We start from the raw sequence: 23063 nt of genomic DNA, 5'->3' as shown, positions 1-23063 counted from the left end.
AAGACAATTTTTCTCTCACTTCATCAGTTTTGCTTCCAGGAATTTTTTAAAGTGTTGAAATGACAAAGTCACCAAGCACTTGGAAAAAACAGTGAATGACCTTTGCTATTGAGTATAGTTCAACTCAACCTCCAGTATGCCAAAAAGCTATTCATGAAGATGCAACATTATCATCTAAAATGGAAGGTATCTGCTTTGTTGGTATCTAAAGCTACAACTATCTCATATACCCCTGCAACAGGTACTTCTAGGCTAAACCATTACTGCTCTGTCATGTCATCCATTCTCATTTTCTCCCTGCTTCCACCTTTAAGACAGGAGAAAGAAGCTAACAGATGGAGGCATGCTAAGAAAGATGATGGAAAAAATGCTCTCTCAGGAAACTACAACCACCCGAAACCTGCCAAAGGCAAGTGATACTCATCCAAAACCAGGAATCCTGTAAACTAGGGCAACTGGGGGCTAGAGTAATGTATACAGCTTGACAGCACACTGCTTCAGACTTTGGCCTGCTCAGTTACATGAGCCAGTGCAAGAACGTGCAGGAACCTCTACAGCCCTGCCACATGCAGATCTGACACGGGCAGATTTGAAACAGGCCCCTTCCTTGCACCCTGCAGCCGGCCTGAATTATCCCTGAAGCCTGAGTCAGCATGGGACTCATCCAGGCAGAGGAGCCTCCCCCCAAAGCAGCTTAAGCCAAACCACCCTTTGCTCCTTCTCCCGCTGCAGAGCCAGGAAAGACTCAGGAGCAACACCAGAAGCATTGCTCAGGCCTCCATAACAAGGAGCTGCCACAGGCTGACAGCAGCCTCAGCTACGGGGAGGGGGGCACTGAAATAGCAGCAAGTGCCACTCTGCCTCTAGATTCCCGAGTGTGAAAAAGCTGCAAAAAAGCAGGCCCAATGAGAATATGCTGGGCACAGAAAGGCAACGGGGATAGCCTCAGCTCGCCCCAAACCACCCTCCCTCCTCACTCCCCCAGTGACGGCGCCAGGGCAAGCTAAGAGCCGCGCAACAAAATGGCGCCGTGAGGGCGGGCCGCCTTCCCGCCGGCGCTGCCCCGGAGGCGGAAGTGACGATGCCGCCGCCGCCAAGATGGCGGCGCCCAGCCTGCTGCGTGGGGGGTTGAGGCGGTTGTTCGCCGGCCTCGTTGGAAACGGCCGGGCCTCGCCGCCGGCCCGCGCCCTCCGGGAGGGTGAGCCCGGGCTGGGGGGGAGGGTTCTTGGGCGCGGGGCAGCCCTGGGGCCGTGCTACCTTGCCTCGTCCCCTTGCAGGCGGGAGAGGTCGTTGGGGGAGGCAGTTGGGTTCAAAATATTTTTTTTTTCTATCCCCTTTTCAAAAAAAAAAAATCGCTTTTCTCAGGGTGAATTTTATTTTCTGTCTTTTTTTAATTGCAGTCGTGGAAGTGACTGAAGGCAACACGACCACGGTAAGTCTGCCTTTCCCCAGCAGTTGCCTGTGCTGTCGCTTTTTCTTCATTCAGAAAGATATAAGCCTCCGGTTCCGTTCCTGGGGTCCCTAAAGGGTGATGACAAACGGGAAGAAGTCGTAGGGTGCAAAGGCAAAACAAAAATAAAACCTATGTTACGCCTGCAGGTGCCCGGGTGGATGGTTAGGCAGCGAGATGTGTGGATCATCCCCCGCCCCCGTTTCTGGTGACGGGATCGGATGAGCCAAAGCTTGCGTCAGGAGCACCTATGCGTGCGAAACCTGTCGTGTTGTCGCGCAGTTGGTGAAATTGGTAGCCCTGACTGAAGGTGTTCAGTAGCTGAAACACAAGTGGCAATTCTTCAGGTGTGTGCACCTTTTATAGGGCTGAGATGATGCCAGTTGCCACTCCTTTAACTAGTGTAGGCAGATACAAAGGAAGTCTGCCTGCTAATTTTKTCATTGCACCTCCGTCTTGGTGTGGCAACAGCATGTGTTATTTCAGGATTGTTCTGTGCCCCCCACACGCTTCACTTGCTTTTTTTTGATGTGTGTTATACTTGCTAATCAAATTGAATTGCATCTGTGCCTTTGTGACTGTAGGTAATACAAAGCTTGCATTTTATAACGTGTTCAGTAGCATATTCACTAGCATATTTCTTCTTTAGTGAAAGGGCATCAGTAAAGCAAGGCCCTAAATCCTAGAAGAAAACTGCTTCAGAAAATACAGTAGAATTTCTGAAGTAACTGATAAAGAAGAGCATCTTCTTAGCTACAGTTTAAGACAGGAAATAAAACAATTAAAGCAGTAGAATTAAAATTTACTTCATTAACACCATCTGATCTGTAGTATTTTATCAAAAGACTTGTAGTTTTTGGAAGAAGCATAGAAGTTAGTGGGGGAATAAGAGGATTGAATTATTGTGTTCACATTACATATGCTAATACTGAATTATCAATATTTTAGTTAGAAACAACCAATACAGATATTTTGAAGTGTGTAAACACCAAAGGGGTGAGTGGAGAAAGAAGTGTTTGAGACTATCTAGAAACCACTGCATTAAATAATCTGTAAGTAAATAATGAAGAGGGAACAGGGTTTCTGCTTGCTAATGAAACACAGACAAAACCTGATCATGCATGCCATTGAAAGTCTGAGTTTCCTTCTTGTCCATATTTAGATTAGTGAACATTGTCGTCTTTGAAACCTGAATGGAGCAGGTTATTTATATTTTAGGTATATCATATAAAATAAAACCCTGAAACTAACCAGACCTCTAGGCTATCAACAAAAGTAAGTTTAAGAAGTGACTGTAGATAGGATGGGAAGTCTCTTTTTCCTCTCAAGTGCATAAGTACTAATCTTTTTCCAGATACGTAGAGAAGAGCTTACAGCATAAAATTGTTTTAGCCAAACCTAGCAAAGTATACATTTTTTGCTAAAAGTGTCTTCCTGTAAATAATAAAAGGGTTAGGGAGGGAAGAGGGATGGGTATAGTGGATTGCTGTATTTTGCACTCAGTTCATGTTTCAAAAGGGATATAAATTATAATCTCAAAGACCCAGTGCATTAGTTTAGGCACAAAGTAACAAAGGTATACATTGCAGTAGCCAAACCCTTTAGAAAAATAATTCTCAACTCCTTGGTCTGTTGTAAAAAGAGGGGGGAGATTTGGATATTTCTACTGTATAATATCCTAGCATCGATCTAGGATGCATCAGTGCCCCTAGATGAGAAAATCTTGAACAAATGGTGTGAACTGATGAACTAAAGGGCTGATATGTTTCTCAGCATATCTTCTGGTCACTTATCCTACCAACACTACATCAGACTTTTCTGAATCCTCATCATTCTATGTGCTCTTGCTTTTATCAGTATTGAAGGAAGTGTTTGACATGAACCAGATGAATGAATCTCAAGGAAATCTGGATTTCATCAGCATACTCAGAATGTAGAGCCCTTATTTTCCTGTAGTTTCCCTCTTAGTTCTCTAACAGAAGAATAAAAACTGAGTGACTTAAAATATGAGAGTCCTCAGTAGTTGGGAAATAATTACCAAAAACTGTACTCTGAAATTTATCTCAGGAAAAGTTGATATTGACATACGTATTGAATCTTTATTCATTCCCAAAATGCAATTGCACTCAAAGTACAGTCTCAAGTCAAACTGGCAAGGATCAAGACCCTGAGGGAACCCCATACACCGACTTCCCAGAAAATAACCTCACCCATGAATAAAAATTAGATACTAGCCTATATTTTATATTCATAGTTACTTTTTTCTTTTCGTAAAACTGTCTGTCTCACGGGGGGTGAGAGAGGAGAAGGCTTACTTAAAAGTTGACAATATTCCCCCCCCCTTTTTTTTTCTGACATACTGAGATGCTTCAACTACAAATAACCTTCCCTCTTGCCATCGCTAGACAAGAAAGAGACAGATCCATGGTATAAAACAGTTTTGACAGCTCAGCTGGATGTCACTGTCCCATACACACGTAGGGAAAATGCTTCTCCTTTCCCAGGTTTTCAGGTGCAAAACACGACAGTTCAGTCTAAATCAGTTAGACTTTTTTCTTAAAAGTAACATGGCATTCCTCCACAGTGTGGGAGACTTCTATCAGATATCCAGGATTTCTTTTAAGCTTTTTGCTGCTCAAAACAAATCTATTAATCCAGATTTACCTGGGTCTGTGCTAGAATTTTAAAGATCTTTGCCTCCTGCAAAACCCTGGCATAATGGAAGATCTTTGGCATAGTGTTTCCACATTCTGTTCTATACCTGTGCTKTCCTGCCTCTCAAGAGCTTTCTTGCACTATGTGAGGCTGACAGTTGGTGTTCAAAATCTGTTTCTTAATCTTAATTTGACCATTTCAAACTCCCAAAATATTCTGGAGAAAAGCTGGCTGAATTTGATTGTCTTTTCTCTCTATTAAGCTGTAAGTTGAGAGGGTTCTTGCTTCTATTCATAAGTTCTCAAAAAAGACATGCACACACATATATAGACTTAATATTCTTAATGCTTCTACATTTAGAAAACAAATCTCTAAAGTTCTTCCCACACACACCTTCTAGATTTCTTTGCATGTTACTTTTAAGAAAACTGAGTGCTAGATGTCACCACTTTGCAGTGATATAGAAATGATTGTAAAATAATCTCCTAAAAGCAAAGGAATTTTTCAGAGAATTAAACTGGATAAAATATTGGTGTATTAAAATGAAATCTCTACAAACATCTTCTAACAGGCCTTTCTTCAATTTGACTTTTGCTCAGATTTTTCCCTATTGGTGATTTATAGTCTAGAAAGCCCCTGTGTATTTTGGCCTATAGCATGCATCTGCTACTCAGTGACATTCTCATATTCTCAGCACACTTTTAAGGCTTTTGGCTAAAGAGTTGCTACAATTTCAAGACATTGTGGTCTGAATGACTACTGCAATAAATGGAATTCAGGCAAATGTTGCAAGTGCTTCACACTAATTGTGAACTAGATTAGATTTAAAGAAATGTATATCAGAACCTACCAAATGGGTCTTCTGTGTCCTTTGGGTTTGTTTCTTTTACCCRTAGTCTGTGGACATACAAAGAGCTTGATCTATGCGTATTTGAGTGAGCTGTATAATGCAGATACTGTCCCCTTAACATCTGTGCAATACTGATCAGTGTGTTGTGGACTTGATGAAAAGTATTCCTCAAGTCACAGATGCATGCAGAGGTCTAAACTGTGGAATCTTTGCTTGATCATTTTATCCTCTGAATTGTTTCTTAGATTGAAGGGAGAATTATAGAGGATGCTGAGGTGCCAGCTCCTCCTAACCCCTCCGGCCAGTGTCCCATCTGTCGCTGGAACCTGAAGCATAAGTACGATTATGTGGTAAGTGTGATGACGGAGAGTTTCCCCATCCCCATAACTAGTTAAATACTACTGTCAGATCTTCATACTGTACAACCTGCCGCTTTCTTGTTTTGCTGAGCTTAGTAAAGGTAGTTAACCCCATCTCCATTTCTCTTGGATGTAACAAGAGCTTCCTACATAGTAACTGTTCAGTTTGGTAGATGGCATTCAGACTCCTTTGGTTCATCCTGGAAATGACAATTTTCTCTCTATAGTCTTTTCCAGATTTTTTCCTGGAGTGATCCCTTTAGAGAGAAAGGAGGAGGAGCTCATACCAAATAGGAGGCTTGCAGTTATGTGCATGCCCCTTATACCTGGCCATCTGATCTGAGGAAGCCATATATCTCCAATGTGCCCAGCTGCCCTTCAGTTCTAGCAGTTTCCAGTTGGAAAACAACATTTAGTCAACTGATTCAAGCCTCTTCTAACTCCAGAGAGGCCAAAAGACCTGACTAGGTCCATTGTAAGTCTTGAAGCACTGCAGCTTCTCATTAGGTCATTGTCTACTAAGGCAGTAACTATTTACATCCCTTTTAAAGCTTTTGATGGATATGAAGGAAACCATACATGTTTGCATCCCTTTTGGCAATATGTTTTCATCCCTCTCAGCAAAGGAAAAATAGATTTGATTTGATTGAAGCGTTTTGCAGGAATTACTAATGAGAAGTTTATTAACTAACAAGACAATTGTTAACACTAAATGTGGAAGATGTCAGGAAAATCCTTTAATGCATTAAAACAAAAGCACAGCAGTCAAGAGCACTTTTGAATAAGGAGAGTGAGATAGAAGATGTAGAATGTAGCTTTACAAGAGGTCATTCAAACACAAAGTTTAAAAAAGGACGAAGTGCCCCCCTTGCAAGCTGAAAACACAGTGCTGGAAGTGGAAAGGAAGAAAACCAGACAGGAACATGCTGTTACTAAGATAAGGCAAAAAAAAATGCAGAATAAGTTAATGCCAATGGGATTAGGGGGATACAGATACAAATACATTTGGAGGAAAAGAAATACTTGTGAGAAAGAAAGTCCGCTAATGAGAGGAGAGGCGGACTAAAAGCCAGRTTGGCTGCAGAATGGCTAAGCTGTTCACATGCAGTCCTAACACAAACACAAAAGAGAGAAAAGTTATGTTTGAATAATTAGATAGTAATGGCAATATTACGAATGACTACTGCAAAACAAGAGAAAAAACAGGTACAGAAGTAACTTAAGCATTGAATTAGATACAGGCCAGCAGGCCTAGACTGGCTGTAGACCTCAGAACTTTAAGGAAATTAATTAACAAATATATTACTTCACTTGCAGGATTTTTTTAAAGCCTGAAAAAAATTTAAGGAATTACCAAGTTCTTTAAAAATAGCAAGTGAAGTACTGAACAGTTGAGAGAGGAAACGGAATGATTTGGATGATTACCACTTGGTAAATTAAATGTGGACAGTCTCTTAGTACAACAGTATTGAATAGGAATAACCACAAATAACCTGCTGGATAGGATTACTTATGACTCATGAGTTATGAATAACTTGAGTACGAAACTAGTGCCAGACAAAATATTTAAAATTACTCCAGGCAGATGAAACAACAGATATGAGATCTAAATGAAATATCAGATCAGTGTCTTTCAAAGCCTGTGTTGCAGAAATGAAGTTGTCTAGGATCTGAGTGTTGTCAATGATTCAAACTAAGGCTGGATACGATACTGAACAATGAAAAAGATAGTGGGGAAAAGTGCTTGGTGTTCCCTGGTCTGGTTTTCACAAAAAAGTGGGAAAGCTAAAAATATACTGAATTTGCATGGGATAATAAATCAGAATAAATGACAAATACCATTAAGGTAAAGAAAATAATACAAAACCATATTCAAATTTGTTTTGCGCTGCCCGTATTTGAATGCAGGGACTTCTTGCAAGAGATTCTTTCCTCTTTCATGATTGTTGAACTTGGTGGTGGTCAAAACAGATTAGTCACTTACACTGGAAAATACTTTTCTAAGGTTAATTTAGTTTCATGTGACTTTTAAACGCAAGGAGTCAACAGCATCATTAAACCAGCTAGCTCTCCACAGATCTCCAGCAAACATTCCATGAGTTGTATGTTAACCCCAGAAAAACTATAAACTGATACCCAGGGATGAAATGAGCAATGGGATTGGATTCATTTTGAAATTTAATACCAAAACTCACATTCTACTGCTGTCTGTGGTAGAGGACTCTGCTGCAGATAGGGATAACAGGGCTGTTGAGAACAAAAGAAGTGGTTTTAGGCAAATACTTTGTGTTGTAGAGCCCGAATTCCAGGGTTAGAAGTAGGTTGTTAGTCCCAACAGAGAATGTGAAGCATGAGCCTTAGGTGTGTTTGTACAGTGAACTAAGATTATGCATTTTCTTCCAAAGCGAAGTTCAGTTTGGTTTTTAGATCTTGATTTCTACAGCTCATTAGGGAAGCAAGAGAAAACTAAACACTAGGAGAGATCCTTCAGCCAGAATCCTGAGAATCATTGTTGAGTTGAAATTGTTCCTAACAAATTCTGTTCTTGAGAGATAAGCTAGGAACGTGTCCTTCCTGGCTGTCGTGTCAATTTTGAATGTATATACATCTTGATTATGTACATATCCACTACTCTTGCTTCAGAGCAGAGGACAACTGGGACAAAAAGCTAGAGAGAGCAGCGTGAACTGGTAAATCAAAACTGTGGAAGGTTCCTACCTCAGTATTTAGAAGCATTCCTCCCTGGGGCTGATGGGAATTAGGAGAAACTTCATTTCTGGAGCAGCTTGCTTCCTCTACTTGAATAAGTCTCTTATGTGTGTGAATGCTTTGTACCAGTCATGCGTTTTCAGGCTTTGAGATGTTAAAGTGAATAAAATTCTCCCCTTTTCTGCACAAAAGCCATCTCTGCTGTTTTTCTTTGCTGCAGCAGTGATGAGTAGCAGAATCTTGAAATGCTCAAATAGTAAAGTGCAGACATTTAACTCTGTCGGTAATTAAACAGTGACACAATTTACTCACCAGTGGTTGTAATTGGCCTAAAAGTCTTTAAATTGAGAACAGCTATTTTTCTTAAGGATATATCCTCATTCATACAGCATAATCTGTTTGATAAGAGATTAGAGTAAATGGATCAYGGTGGTTCCTTTGAGATTTATAATTTGATAATCTGAGATCAGGTAGTTGCATAGAAAGGAAAGTGTGAGCTTTTTTGCTTGGGATGCTTATAATTGGACAGAATAAAGCCCTATGAAAAGGGAAGTGTTGAATTAGCCCCTGAGGGAGCTGGGTAATATGACCTCATAGGACTTTCCTTTTGTCATGTACAACTAGCACAGTCTAAAGTAGTGGCATAATGAGTTACTTTAGCTGTCAGAGAACTGGGGAACCAATGTCTCCCAAGTTATCAATCAACTGAACAGGCATTGTGAGCACTAGCAGGTCATGATTCCAGCCTGCCTCAGCTCTGGTGTGGAGGGCAGCAGTTGTCATTGCCAGTTCAGTCTTTAGTCTCTACTGAGGCTCAGAATAAAGAAGCCCATGGTACAAATTGCCATTGTTTATGGCTTGGGTATGTCTATCCACTGAAACTGAGACCTCTGTTGATTTTTCTTAGCCATCTAGTATCCATTGGAGATTAAAAAAGATGTTGGTCGTTGTCAGGATGTAAAACTGGATTGGAACCTGCAATCCTGTTATGAAATGCCTGGAGACTGGTGTACAGCTCCCAGGAGTAAGGGAGGGTGAAGAAAGCAGATTCTTATGTAACTTGAAATAATGACTGACAGACTTGTCTGGTACAGCCCAGTACTAGTTTGATTAYACAGACAGAATACTTCTTTCTTGGGGTAAATGACGGTTTTAATGGAAGGCATGTAACCAGTCAAGGATCTTGGGTTTCAAAGTGACTGCAGATACTATGTGTCTGCATTTCAGTTGCCATCCATTCACAAGAATGTGCTGCACATAGTGTTTTGTTTATCTAGTTTATCCAGCCCTTTTAGAGGTGAAGGCTAAACTTGTTTTTCCTTTTTCCCCCCTTATCCCACTTCAAACATCATTAGTCTGAGTAGGCAGTAAATGTCATCTTTCTTTGACAGTAAATAGGGGAAACCAAACTGCAAGTTTTGCCTATTAGCCCTAGATTAATTCAATCCAAGTTGTTTTCATCAAATGCTGCAGATTACAGGGGTGGGATTCTGGGTCCAGCCTCTTGGGAGCCGTCAAGTGATTAAAGCAAATCCGTGGTTACAGGCTTGGCTGTCCACTAGCACAAAATGTGAATTTCATGGAACATGACGGCACCATGTGAACTTGCCAGACTTTTTTTTTTTTTTTCCCCCCCTCAGACTGTTCTACATGCTTGCTTCCCTCCCCAGCTGCCCCACAAAGTTGGCTATACCTGTCTGCCTTCTCCCTGTGGTAAGATGCATCTGTGCAAGTATTCTGGGAGAGGCACCTGGCATGTTAACTGTGGGGATCTTCAGAAATGGACAAACCTTCTGTCCAGTGTGCAGCATTTTAAGCCAAACAGCATAAGCGTTAATTTGGAGCTGCAGCAGCCAGGACATAGATGACTCAGTTAAGAAATGACTGTCACTCAAGAGAAGTTGGTCAGCTGGTGAGCTGTTGGTCAGAGTTGGTAATAGAGAGTGGATTTTCCTGATTTTTTTTTTTTTTTTTTTTTTCAGGGGGGGAAAAAGAGAGTATCTCCCTTTGCTTCCCACCTCCCCCCTTTGCATGGAAACACTTGATAGCAACCCTGTGACTCCATGAGGTGTGGTGGTAATACAAGAAAGTACTTGGACCACACAAACCCTAGGCACTCCACAAGAGCCAGTGGCCTACTTAGACTTTCATGGCTGCAAAGATTGGAACAGCCTCAAACTTGCCATCAGTTCCCTCTTTCCTCTTCCCCACAGAGGAATACTGCAGGCTAATAGAAAAGTTTAGAAAGTTTTTCTCCTTCTAGGCACTTGGAACTGAACAGCCCTTTCTCACTAGTGAAGTGAGATGTTTGTGCTAAATGGCAAATTGAGCTGTTGATCTGGAGAACGGGATGGCTAAAGATGGAAAAACATCRGACTGAGTCTTGCTCCGGTTTCCTGGATCTAATCCAGCGCATTTCAGGAGTGGCCGAAAGTCAGTGCCCTTGGACCACTTGGCTGGCCTCGGTCCAGTTTCCACCAACGCAGCTGGCACTAACTGGTTCCCTGGTTACTGTTCTCATTGGCAAGGCCATGCATTAACTGGGCTGGGGACACTTCACTTCCCTTTTACCCATAGATGTCCTCTCAGGAGCTCGCTGCTAGTTGCCTGACTGTGCTGTTCTTGTTCTTTGGATACAACATCACTCTGTATGGTGGTTGATCAGGCATTTCGTATCAGCAAGAAGTTGCCTAATCTGTTGTGTTTTCAAAGGAGCTGGATCCGAAAATCAGCCAGAACATACTAATTTTAGACAAGCAGCAGTAAAACGGAAGCCAGATAAGGGAAGAGGGAAATTGCATGTGATGATGATGCTAGTGAGGGTGGGATTGGAAAACCCCTCTAAATTCTGATACAGCACTTGCATGACAGCGTCTGTCAGAATCAGTCATTATCAGAAAGCCATGCTGAATTCCTGTGGCCCACTTCAGAGCTGAGCTTGTCTTGTGCTGTAGGGATGGATGTATAAATCCTAGATGGCTGGGTTTTCTGGATGTTCATTTTATATCAACTTGTGATTGTTTGCCTTTACAAGGGTAGTAAATGAAGCTAGGCATGCTCCAGGGACCTCCTTGTGAAAGAGAATAGATAGGGGATGGGAGCAGGTTTGCCAACAGCAGGCAGAGTCAGGGTCACCCATAGTGAAAAGCCTTAAGTACTCTTTCTTCTCACGTGTTGCCCCAGACCAGAGGGGTGTTAAGAACTGACATACCTGGCTTGAATTCTCTCATGCTGKGGGGGTGCCTGCAGGCAGGTTCCTTCCAGCCTGTGAGCAGCTTCTGCGTGGTCCAGCTACACCAGCTATGAAAATGTTTACAACAGGAGCAGAGAAATAAACTTTCAACCAGCAGCAAGTCTGCCAACAGATGGGGAAAAACAAGCACGGTGTCTCCAGAGGCCCTTTGGGCCAATTTATGCTGATGTCAGCATATCAAGGGGACCTGCCTAGGTTGGTATGAGGGGTGCATCAGCAGCAGTGCCGTGTGCGGAAATGGAAAGCACGTATTTGAATGTCGGGCTGTTTCACTATGTGGTTAATGGTACCCTCTCTAACAGCTGTTCTGCTGCGTTTAAAAATTTGTCATACTAGCCCTTTGATATTATCTGATCCTAGAGATCCCTTAAATTTTGTTTTTATTAAGAATGCTTTATGCTTCTAGAGCTCTTAATCTGAAAGGTCAACAGCAGTGTAATCTAAATGATCCTCGAATCCCAGCCGAACCCTCAGCATGCTCTGAGTGCGCCTTTCATCCAGCATGGCTTTAACAGCCCCACCTAATGCACACACAATCAAAGGACTGAAGACAACAATTTATTCTATTAGGTCTTTCCCGTCACAGCGCAGTTCTTTCCTTATGAAAAGCTTCTTCCTATGAGATCTTGGAGTGTTTCCCTGCTCTCCACCCCTCCAGAGAGATACAAGGGAAGTTCCACCATGAGAAACTGGATAAAAGACTGAAGAATAGATAGCAGGGAACAGGCCTGCTCTGAGAGAGCAAGGAAAGGGACAGAGGTGATCTAACATATCTGTGACCTTTAGGATAGCAGCTGTGATGGTATTTCAAGTTACATAAACACTATCCATCTGTAGATCTTGTGTAACTGTGCCTGAGTACCTAGGACACAGTTTATCTTGGATAGAATCTTGGAGCAAGGGACAGTGAAGTAGCAGAGCTTGCAGCTGACATAATGTGTTTACACTAGTGAAGTCAGGGGAAGACTCAGACCATCTGAGTGACCTAACTGAGCTAAGCTGTCAGGCAGAGTGATGGCAAGCGAAAGCCACTTGTTGTCAAGCTGCAGCCAAAAGGCGTAGGAAGGGATTATTGTTTTGKTTTGGTTTGTTTTGAGTTCTGTACACAGCTTGAGGGTCAGCATGACACCTAAGAATCACAGCAGTTAAAGTAGCTGTAGCACTGATGGGTTTGCCCTTCTCTTGATCCCTCAGGATGTCTTGCTGTTGAGTCAGTTCATCCGTTCTGATGGAGGAATGCTGCCACGGAAGATCACAGGCCTCTGTCTGGAGGAGCACAAGAAGATTGCAGTCTGCGTGCAGATGGCTCACCGAGCAGGTACCTAGCCACTTCCTCAGGCAAACTCCGTACTGGGGGTACCAATAGAACCCTTTGAGAGGGTCTCCCACCCCATTAGTATAAGTGAGATTTCATTGTCCAGTCACTCAGCAAACTCATTATGCACCAAGTGCTGGGACAGGAAAGTGGACCAGGAACTACTTGTTCTCCTTTCTATGTCTTCTCTTCTGCTTTAGAAGCAGACATTTATCCCTGCAGAGAAGCCTACTGTTGCAGAAACATGTGGGAAGTGACTCAGTTTGAAATAACTAATGATTAAGTATCAGCTTCTGAAATGATTTGCTTTAGCACAAGCTTGACCTTCTACCCCATTAATAACATGTGCCTGTCTACCCTCTGCCATATGAAGATCTCTTTGCTTTATCCTGGGAGTGGGTCCCAGACTGACCTAGTCTGCATATCGTACCGATCTGGTACCTGAGTTGAATCCAAGTTAAATCAACTGAGAATTTTAGTAGTCATATTTTCATCCTGAATATGGAATCTGACTAGACACCAATGCCCTATGTGCTCTTTAAAAGCCTCTTCAGTGAGCCCAAGTGGTTGTGCCTTTGGTTGCATATTACTTCTCAAACACAGTATATCTAGCAGAATGTCCTAGCTTCTCTCTGGCTGGGGTGCAGGTTCACCACTGACTAAAGAAAAGGTACTGCTTCTGCTGCACTTCAGTTTCTGCTGTGCTGTCCCAGTGGGGGTCTGAGTTGCCTGGCTTATGAGGCGGAGGTGTAACGTGATTTCTGGATGCTGCGGCGGCAAGGAGGCACTGCAAAATCTTCTCACACCTTTCTTTTTCTGTCTCAGGTTTGTTGCCAAACCACAGGCCTCTGCTTCCTGAAGGGCATATTCCCAAGAAACCCAAGCTCAACAGGTGAATAGTCTTGTCTTTCAACCTCTCTTTGCTCGGGATTAGTCTGGAAAAGGAAAAGCAGTTCCTTGTAACTGGGTAGAGCAAGCCTCAGGCAACAGGGCTCATAAGGTGTACATACAGTATTTTGGAGAAGGACTATCTGCCACTATGTTCTCTTGTCAGTGTTTCAAGGACAAACCACATCTCATTCAAACCATCCATCCACAGAGAGCTGAAACTGCCGCACATGTTAGCTTATGCCTACTCTTCCTCAGCTGCACTGGCCTCCTCATCACTAGTAGGGCTGTCACAGAAGGATGCCCCAGTGATGGAGTCTCACCTCCCCCACAGCAGGTAGCACAGAAGGGTGCCCAGGATGGGTACCAGCCCTGAGCTGGGGGATGAGCAGCCACAAAGAGCCTGTCACAAGCCTGTTTCGCTCTCTGCCCCATCCCCATTTCCCCGACTGCGCTTAGTAATTCACCCTCAGCCTGCCCTTCCTGTGCAACAAGCTCTCTTCCCCCTCCCGGGGCTGAGTGGCCCCTGGCCTTTGGTGGGCGAACTGAAAGCCTCCTGTCGCCTCCTGCGCTTTGCTCAGTGTTAGGAGGTGCTAATCCCCTGTTTATGACCTCACACTCTGTTTCCATGGGGATGTCAGAGCAGTTTATGAACCTGCATTAGCGAGCTGAGGGGTTACCAGAGGCCACGGGCCTGTTGCTGGGAGAGCTTAGGCTGCAGGGCTCAGGGCAGCCGGAGACTCCTGCGTTTCAGGTCTGACTCTCTGCAGTTGAGATTTGAGAGAAGCCCTTGGAAATGTCCCCGAGATGCTGGCAGGCTGCGCACCGGATATCAGTGAGGATCAAATTAGAGGACTCTGCATTTGATGCAGCCCTGTGGCCATCAGATATTTCAGCTCTGAAAACCTTCTCATTCCTGTATCTTAAAAGTCTTTGGGATTCTTAGTCACTGTGTCTATCTAGCAGCTGTGGGGTGGAGCACCGTATCTAGTTAGCATTCACATAGCAACCCTGCACAGCAGGTTGGGACAGGAAATGGCAAATCCTGTATCATACTGGAATCACACCAGGACTCCAGGTCTCTTGCCCCAACTTCTATAAATTGTTCCATGTGAGAACAAAGCATGGAGACTTCTAGATACATTCTACGTGCAAGTAGGTGTGCTGTACCTCTAAAATCAAGTTCAGAGATAAGTATTCAAGTCCTCCCTAGTGTATTGCTAGTCCCTCTCCACACCACCCTTTTTTTTTCTTTCCTCCCAGCAAGGGAACATAACAACTGGGAGGGGGGCAGAGTTGAGAAAAAGATCTGGATGGAGACGAGGAATGGGATCAAGAAGTCAGACTGGGAGTTTTGGTGGTGGTGGGGATGAAACTGCTCGAGTGAGTCCTGGAGCCAGGAGGGAGTGCAGGGGTACTTCAGGAATGTTCCCCTGATCCTTCCTTGCTTCCTTCCTCCAGCCTGATGGGGCAAGGTGGCCCTCACAGGACTGAAGGGTATCCACATGCAGAAGACACTCAACCAGTACTTATTTTGGGAATGAAACCAGAACTCTCACCACAAATTTCCTGCGTAAATGATTTGTCCGTGTTTACCTTCTCTTTGCCTCTGTACTTGTTTCTAAAACCTTCTGTAAGTCCATACTAATTTGGGAAGCACTCAGTCTGTGGTGCTGCCAAAGGCAACAGTGAGCTGGCAGGGGAGGGCAGGGGCAGGATTGGGCTGGGACTTTGAGTGGAACAAGCTGCCTTTTTCAGTGCTGTAAGAACTTGACCAGGTCATCCTCAAAGCCTCTCTGGTGTAATAGCAGCACTTTCAACCTAACTGAGCGTGTCCCTTCACTGCATTTTTTTTCTACTGGGTTTCTAAGTGCCAGTGCGTGAAGGGATCAAAAGGCTCTGCAAGGAGCCTATCACAGCAAGGACTATATTGCACAGTTAAGTGATGTATTTTCCAAATCCCTGAGCTTCGGCTCTCCTTGGGATGACTATTGGCTGCTTTAGTCCTCTTAGCTCTGTTTATATGAGAGATGATAGTGCCTTTTAGCACTGCTGTTGTAGCCCTGGGAACCCCAATGGGGAGTCACTCAGGTGCCCTATAATATGCAGTTACATGAGAGCACACTTTTTGGGCCACTGGTTAAAGCTCTTCCAAAGCAGGAACACAGCAACTGTACACTCCTTAGCATCAGTTTTACCAGCCCTTGTGCTCTCCAGCTCTGCCTGCAGTCATGACTTTTTACTTGCTCCACCAGTGGATTTACTGTGCATGTGGTGCTGAAATACATTCTCCTCCCCTGCTTTCCCCCACCTCCAAAAAATCCCTGCTGTAGCATGCTGGAGCTATTGAGTTGCCACGAGCTGCCTGAGGGGGTTTTTAACCTGGTCCATGAAAGAAACAGAAACCCTGGCACAGCAGCTTGCCCATTACTCTGCAGTGATGCTTGCACTGGCAAAAGAGGCATCAGTTGCTGGGCTCTGTAGGAGTCTGACTCTTCTTGACCAAAAGAAAGTAGTCATGAGGCAACAGGCCAGAGAAGAGAAGTGGAAACAAATTGGTATCAGGGCTGCAAACTGAGATGGATAATTCTCACAGGTGGCTAGTAGCATCCAGTACACTGAAAATTTAGTCCATTCCCCATCACATATGCTCCATTCTTGCTGTCTCTCCCTCTCACTCATCTGCCTTCATTCTCTTGCCATCAGGGCTTGCATTGCACATGGAAGAGAGCTTTGCATATAGAAGACACAAGGTTCCTGCTATACTGTCCTAAAATAGGAAGTCTGGTGCAAGATGAAAAGAATAGGCAGAGCCCTGTAAAGGAGTATAGTCTGTCTCAGACTGTGACAATAAGATCTTTGCCCTGCTAAAGGACAGCATGTCTCTCAGAGTCTTGCCTGTACTTCTGTGTGCTCACCCCTTCTGCTCTGAAATTTTTCTAATTGCTCCCCTGGACTGGGAGATAAGCAATCTGTTGTCTAACCCTTTGCTCTGAATTTAGAAATCTTTCACTTTTTTATTTGAGGGACTTTTGAGAAGTTAGTCTGCTCTGGATGTTGCCCCACATATTTCTGTGAGAGTTCCCATCATCTGGGGACAGAAAATCTTGCATGGAGCTGAAGAATGTTTTCCTGGTATTAGGGCTCTTGATATTAGACTACACCTTCAGCTGCTAGAGTGACAGAGCCAAGATGGGAGCCTAAGATAATCTTAGGGACAGATTTAACTCACAGCACCTGAGGGTGAAGGAGATTCATTGTGGGGAGTGTAACTTGAAGCAGGAGTCAGAGCTCAGCACCTTGGCTACAATGTAGACCTGAGCTCTACATATAGTTTCTAGACACTGTGGATTCAGAGCCTCAACCCCTGGCTGGCAGAAGTCTGTCAGATTGCTTCATTTGGAGAGCAATTCCTTTTGTGTCTCTCCATTCCCGCAAAGTTCTAGTTGATGCTCGCTCTGACCAAGCTTCTTGCAGGGTTGCATCAGTATTGCTCAGAGCAGCTTCATCTGCTGCTGAAGGAGGAATAGACCAGTCTGATGAAAGACTTCTGCTTTGTCTCTGCCCTGAAATGAGGTGCTACCCAGCTCAGGACCTTCTCCATAACACAACAGCCAGTAGCACAAATTACCCAACAGGTTATCTTTGTTCTTAAGGCATCTGTTCTTTCCTCCTGACACACAGACCAGCTGTGTTCCTGGACAAAGGTGCTAAGGAAGTACATAAAGAAGCGCTGAGGAGCTGTGTTAATGCTTTGGGAGCATCAGAGAAGCTGCTCCTCAGTTTTTACTTGGCTTCACTTGTGGCTATCTTGGCTAGGACATTTGGCCCATGTCGTGTTCACCCTGTCTGAATCAAGCCTGCTTCCAAAACAAGGTGTCTGACATGCAGTGGTTATCACCTAGCTGAGATTAAAAAGTAACATGCCACCACCTGGAACTATCAGCAAACTGTCTTGATTTAACAAGCATCTGGGGTGCTGCCCTGCAGTTGATCTAGCAATACAAAGGGTGGCTATATCACCCAGAACCCCCTTGCCTGCTCTACCCCTCCAGAAAATGCTTTTATGGTGATTACTCAATGTTGTTTTCCAAAAAGTGGAATTTCTGCTCTGCTTTCTGAAGTGGTTGTATTGTCTCCATTGTATGAACTTCAAACACTTTTTCCTATACACACCTATACCTGCAGAGAGGTAAGAATTTCCCTGCTTTGCATTGGTAAATAGTGGCCTGCAGATCCTGACTTGTTCTTAGTCATGAAACTTTCCAGCACAGTATGCGATCATCTATCCAGGATGTAATGTAACATAGAAAAGGAGTTTGAGAACTGCAGAAGAAGGTACAATATGAAAGTGAAATGTCAGGTGAGCCAAGCTCTGGTCATGGGGGAGATAGGAGATGTGTGAGAAAAGCTTGTGGTCAGAAATAAACTGGGAAGCACTCCGCAGCTCCCTGGTCTGGTCTCCCCACTGTAGTCTGGACGCTGCCCAGGTGACACCTACCACAGTATTTCTCATTTCTTGGGCTTTAGTTCTTTGCCTTTTTGCTTTATGCCTGATTTGTTTTTTACAGTGATAGCTTGTGAATGCTGTCTGCTAACTGCTTTACTGGCTATGGCTCTTTTGCAGAAATATGGCCATTAGAGTACCCACATACTCCGTAAGCTATTTTTTCTACCTTCTTTCCCCCTCTCTTCCATAACATCTGTCTGCAGAACTTGGACATGGAAAACCATTCAGGTTTGTTCCCTGTCAATGCAGAATTACTCCCTATGGTTCATTTCTTTGTGTTTGGCCTAGGCTAGGTCTTCCCTGTTTCTGAGGGATGATTCCACAAGCAAATTTGTCATGCAGCCAAGAATTGTTCCCTCATCCTCAGCCTGAGTTTTCCCTTTCATAACTTCCTGACATTATTTCTTAGTTTTGCCTCTGTTTGTGCTCCTGCCTGGCACATTCCAGTTAAGTGCTGCAGCAACAAAGTATTTTCACTAGCCTGTAAGGCTGAGGAAGTTCTCAGGGATTTCACCAGCACCATGCAGAGTGACTGACTGTTCTCAGATTTCAGAGTCTACCACACACCGGAACCATTTGGGAAGCTGTTAAGCACAGCTGCAGATCAAACTTCTCTCCTTGCTTTCAGGACTGGAAACCTGAATAGCTCAACAGTTTTCTTTCCAGCATGGAGGATGTTGGATGGATAGTGTGGACTAATTCTCTGTCTGAACAGCCACTGAGTTCAGGCCAGCATCTGGAGGCTTTTTTAATGTGAATATAGCACTTGTTCTGTTTTGGTAGGTCCAAAATATTGGTTAAATCAAAAGGACTGAGGGATSTCTCAGGCTCCCTGAGCCTAGGCTCTGTCAGCAAGAGGTGCTGCAGATTATGCAGTACATGATTTTGAGTGCTCAGCTGCTACTTCATTATCAGCTTCTTCCTGGCAGAACAGAAATTGGCACAGGTAATATCCAAGTTATTCCCTCCTCCATTTCTTGAACTGAAGTTGCCATGTGTTAGGGAGGAGGCTGGTTCCATATGAACTCCTCATGAATTATAAAGTTCTCAGGCTCTGTGGACACCTTAGTCCCTTGGAGCAGAATCTGGTTTCACTGCTGTCATGTTTCACTCTAGCAGCATGCAGTTTCTCTCATTGCATGAAAACTGTGCTGTGCATAGCATGTGAATTCAAAAGCAAAGAACCAGAGAGCCTGCAGGTGAGCAAAGCCAAAAGGCATCCTGGGAAGGGAGGTGGCAGGGAGGAGACAGTCTTGCCAACACTTTGATCGAGTGCTTCCTGCACAGTCTGTAGCCCTCTGCCTTTCGCTCTTAATCCAAACAAGCCAGATTGAAAAAGTTCAGCAAGGGTTTAGAAATTCAGCCTCAGACTCCACCAAGATGGCCTCTGCCATCCTGCACGCAGGATGCAACTGCCCCATGTGTGAGTACTTTCCTTTACCCCAGTATATGGAAGCCCTCTGCTTCTTCCTATGTGTTAAGCAGCAGTCTCTAGCTGCTGGGAAGCAGTGGGAAGTGCTTTGGAGCACTCCTGCTTACTGGATAAATCCCTGGAACCTGACCTCCAACTACCACAGAGATTTTAGGTGATTACAATGACTGCAGGTGACCAACTGCACCGGTTTCCATGCCTTTTATGTCGTGCCATTTCCCATCAGGACTGGAAGTAGCTTTGCTCATTACCTCTTCACACCATCACAAACACTGGTGATGGAGACTACAGGACTATCTGCATATGCCTTAACCATACTTCTCAACTGTGCAACTGGAGTCTAGGGGTTCTGGCTGTTGCCTGGGATCCTACTTGAGGGGGCAAGCAGGGCCTCGAGGTGAGTTGCTGCTCCCCAAGATTAGCAGTTCTGACCCTCTTTGTCCAGAAGGAGGGCTCTGTGCACTGAGATAACAGGTTACGAGACTGCAGACTGGGTGCATTTGGGATCTGTGTGGAGGCTCTGTCCTGACAGCCCTCAGCTGGTTGAGAAAATTCAAACCATCTGCCAGTGTGTGTTTGTAGGCCCTTGTAAAAGCTCCGCAAGACAAACTAGGTGGCTGGATTCAATGCATTGTTGGGTGACTTGGCTAGAAAAGGGTGTAACAAATTTGCAAAACACAACCTTACATGGACAGCAGTTTTCCAAAAAGTCTTGCGTTAGGCAACGTGTTTTGAAGCTTTTGTATGTGAGTTTGGTGGATTGTTTTTACTCTCAGGAAGAAAAAAATTGTTCTGTGAAACAGTAGGAACTGGGGTTAGTCAAAAAGGAAAAGGAACTTTGTAGACTGACTGCTCCCAGGCTTTTGCCATTGCTGAATCAAGGTTAAAAAAAAAAAAGCAGCAAACAAAATAGGACAAGTTTGAAAGTTTGAGGTTGGGACAAAGCAAGTATTAAAAACACTAAAAGCAAATGTGCTTCAGGAAGGGAAAGCGTCCAAATGTCTGTTTCAGCTAACAATGAAAAGCCCCAGCCTGCAGTCCCCAAAGGAAGCCAAAAGCCTGGACCAGAGGGCTGGATTAGACCTGCTCAAAAGAGAAATAACAAAAGCTTTAAAATCAGGCCATTACTAAATCCTCCTTCCTATGCAGAATTTGGGTGTGCACTTCCAGCCCCCGCACAGAAATAGAGGGGTTTCTTAAAAAGCCACTGTCTGTCTAAACCTGCACATAGCATTGATGCGTATCTCACATTCACACATTCACTTCTCTCCTGGTGAGATCATTTATTATCATGGGAGCACTTTCCCGTAAGCATTTGGTCACGTGACCAGAACTGCACTTGGCACACTGATGCATTAAAACAATTTTGAATTTTTGTCCTCCTCCACTGTAACTTTAGTCTTGCAATATCAAAACTCACACTACAGACCTCCACCTACTGTAAGGGAAATGTAAAAAGAAGGGCCTATGCCCATGTGCCTGTCAAATACCCCTAAACATCTCCCAAGGGAAGCTGCCTTACTTTGGTTCTTTGCCAGATTCCAAACTAGGGAACTGCTTTTGGTATCTCTGAACTCCCCTTGCATTTGAAATTAGAGACTGGAGTYTCTCTTACTTCCTGTCCTAATGTTGTTATGTAAGGGATTCCACTAATGCACTATCATAACATTAAAGGTCAAAAGGGACTAATTTAATGCATGCATATGATGGATCTTGTTCCATTCTCTCTCCCATATCTCTCCTGCTGTTACTTCTAGGTATTGCGACTATCTTAAACTCCTCAAAGCAAAAGCTACAATCTATTTGTGTGCAAAATATAAGTGGCTTAATTTCAGTAGCAGGAACCTCCAAGTGTGGTTCATTTTTCAATTCGTATTGTTCAAGATTGCTGAAGAAGAAAAGTGCTAGGAAAGTGTGCTACTGTTATGTAGACTGTAGCTGCCTGGCATCATGAGCTTTCTTTGCAGATCTCAAGCATGTGCCAGGTGCCTTTGAACAATGCATTACATGGTCTCTGTTCAAAGTTCTTAATAGCTCAAATTTGCATGATGCAAATAAAAGGTAACAAAGCTTTGTGGGGAGAGGATGACAGATTGAGGTTACATTAAGACTATGGTATTACTCAACAGAGGCATGCAAACATCGCTGGACAAAGTTTATCAGTCTGTTCCAAATTCTAATTTGTTGAARTATTGTTTGTGCAGATTACGCGAGGGTTTTATTTTGGATCTTTATTGTCTGAAAAGACTCCTCTTTCTCTAAGGGCCTCTATTCTCTCTGTACTGTTAGCAAAAGATTTAAAGACTAACAAAACTCCAGGCCACCCAGCCAGAGGGTAAGATTTCCAGTAACTGATTCAGGATCTGAGATCCCCTGCCTATTTGCAAAGCCAGGCCTAAAACTTCAGGTGGTAAAAAACAAAGGCCATTTGCCAGACGTTGCTCTTCACAGGGATTTGCAGTTGTGATCATTCCATTTAGTACCTCTTACATTTGCAGGTTGTGACTTCCTGCACCAGCAAGCTGGAATAGTGTTGTACAGAAATAATAAAGCAAATTTGGGCATATGAAAATACATGACTAGACCAGAAACCCATCTCATACAGAAGAAAAATTTGCTTATCCACTGGAAAGAAATGAATCCCTTTATAGAGTTTATTTTATACTGAGCCTAGCCTTTGTAACTGACTTACTTTATTCAGGCCAGCTGTTGAAATGACACCTCCCAAGAATATGGATGTTTGATGGATTCAGACTTGGAGCTAGATGCAATGAAGGGATTTGGCACTCCAGTTTAGCTACAGATGGACAACTTGCCAGCAGCCCGGAGACTGCCCCTCATTTGTTTCATGATACTGGAACTCATGGCAGGTGCCAGCGGTGCAGCTTAGAAGTTTCAGAAYGAAAAAAATTCTTTTCAGTGGTCCCTTCTGAACTGAGGGAGCTTTGTCCATGGTCATTGCCTCCTTTTAGAAAGATGCAATGTGGAGAAGCAAAGGCTAGAGTGGCTATTCTGCTTAAGTCAAAACATTTCAGCTCTGCGGAGAAGGACCTGGGAGTGCTGGTGGACACCAAGTTAAGCATGAGACAGCAGTGTGCCCTTGTGGCCAAGAAGGCCAATGGTATCCTGGGGTGCATCAGGAAGAGTGTTGCCAGCAGGTCGAGGGAGGTGATTCTCCCCCTCTACTCAGCCCTGGTGAGGCCCCATCTGGAGTACTGCATCCAGTTCTGGGCTCCCCAGTACAAGAGGGATGTGGCACTACTGGAGCAAGTCTAGTGAAGGGCTACAAAGATGATTAGGGGACTGGAGCATCTCTCTTATGAGGAAAGACTGAGAGAGCTGGGCCTGTTTAGCCTGGAGAAGAGAAGGCTGAGAGAAGATCTTATTAACGTGTACAAGTATCTGAAGGGAGGGTGTCGAGAGGATGGGACCAGACTCTTTTCAGTGGTGCCCAGCAACAGGACGCGAGGCAACGGGCACAAACTGAAACACAGACAGTTCCATCTGAACATGAGGAAATACTTTTTCACTGTGAGGGTGACAGAGCACTGGAACAGGTTGCCCAGGGAGGTTGTGGAGTCTCCTTCTCTGGAGATATTCAAAACCCGCCTGGATGCAATCCTGTGCAATGTGTTCTAGGTG

General features: G+C 44.0%; 1 protein-coding gene across 5 annotated transcripts in view; it reads left to right on the top strand.

The window, feature by feature from the left end:
• Positions 1–1089: 1089 nt before the first annotated feature.
• Positions 1090–23063, top strand: part of MRPS18A (mitochondrial ribosomal protein S18A) — a 22878-nt gene continuing 904 nt past the window's right edge. The window contains exons 1-7 of one of the 5 annotated variants that reach the window (XM_026081196.1): positions 1090–1198; positions 1401–1432; positions 5201–5305; positions 12471–12594; positions 13417–13483; positions 14941–15112; positions 21920–22116. In XM_026081196.1, the coding sequence (XP_025936981.1) occupies positions 1099–1198; positions 1401–1432; positions 5201–5305; positions 12471–12594; positions 13417–13483; positions 14941–15112; positions 21920–21952 (633 nt within the window). In that variant the 5' untranslated portion in view covers positions 1090–1098 and the 3' untranslated portion in view covers positions 21953–22116. The other 4 variants (XM_026081199.1, XM_026081201.1, XM_026081200.1 and 1 more) reach the window with 4 other exon arrangements.

Source organism: Apteryx rowi, unplaced genomic scaffold, assembly GCF_003343035.1.
Source record: "Apteryx rowi isolate R43461 unplaced genomic scaffold, aptRow1 scaffold_54, whole genome shotgun sequence".
NCBI lineage: Eukaryota > Metazoa > Chordata > Aves > Apterygiformes > Apterygidae > Apteryx > Apteryx rowi.
The sequence above is the reverse complement of the archived record's forward strand: the minus strand, read 5'-3'. Positions and strand labels throughout refer to the sequence as shown.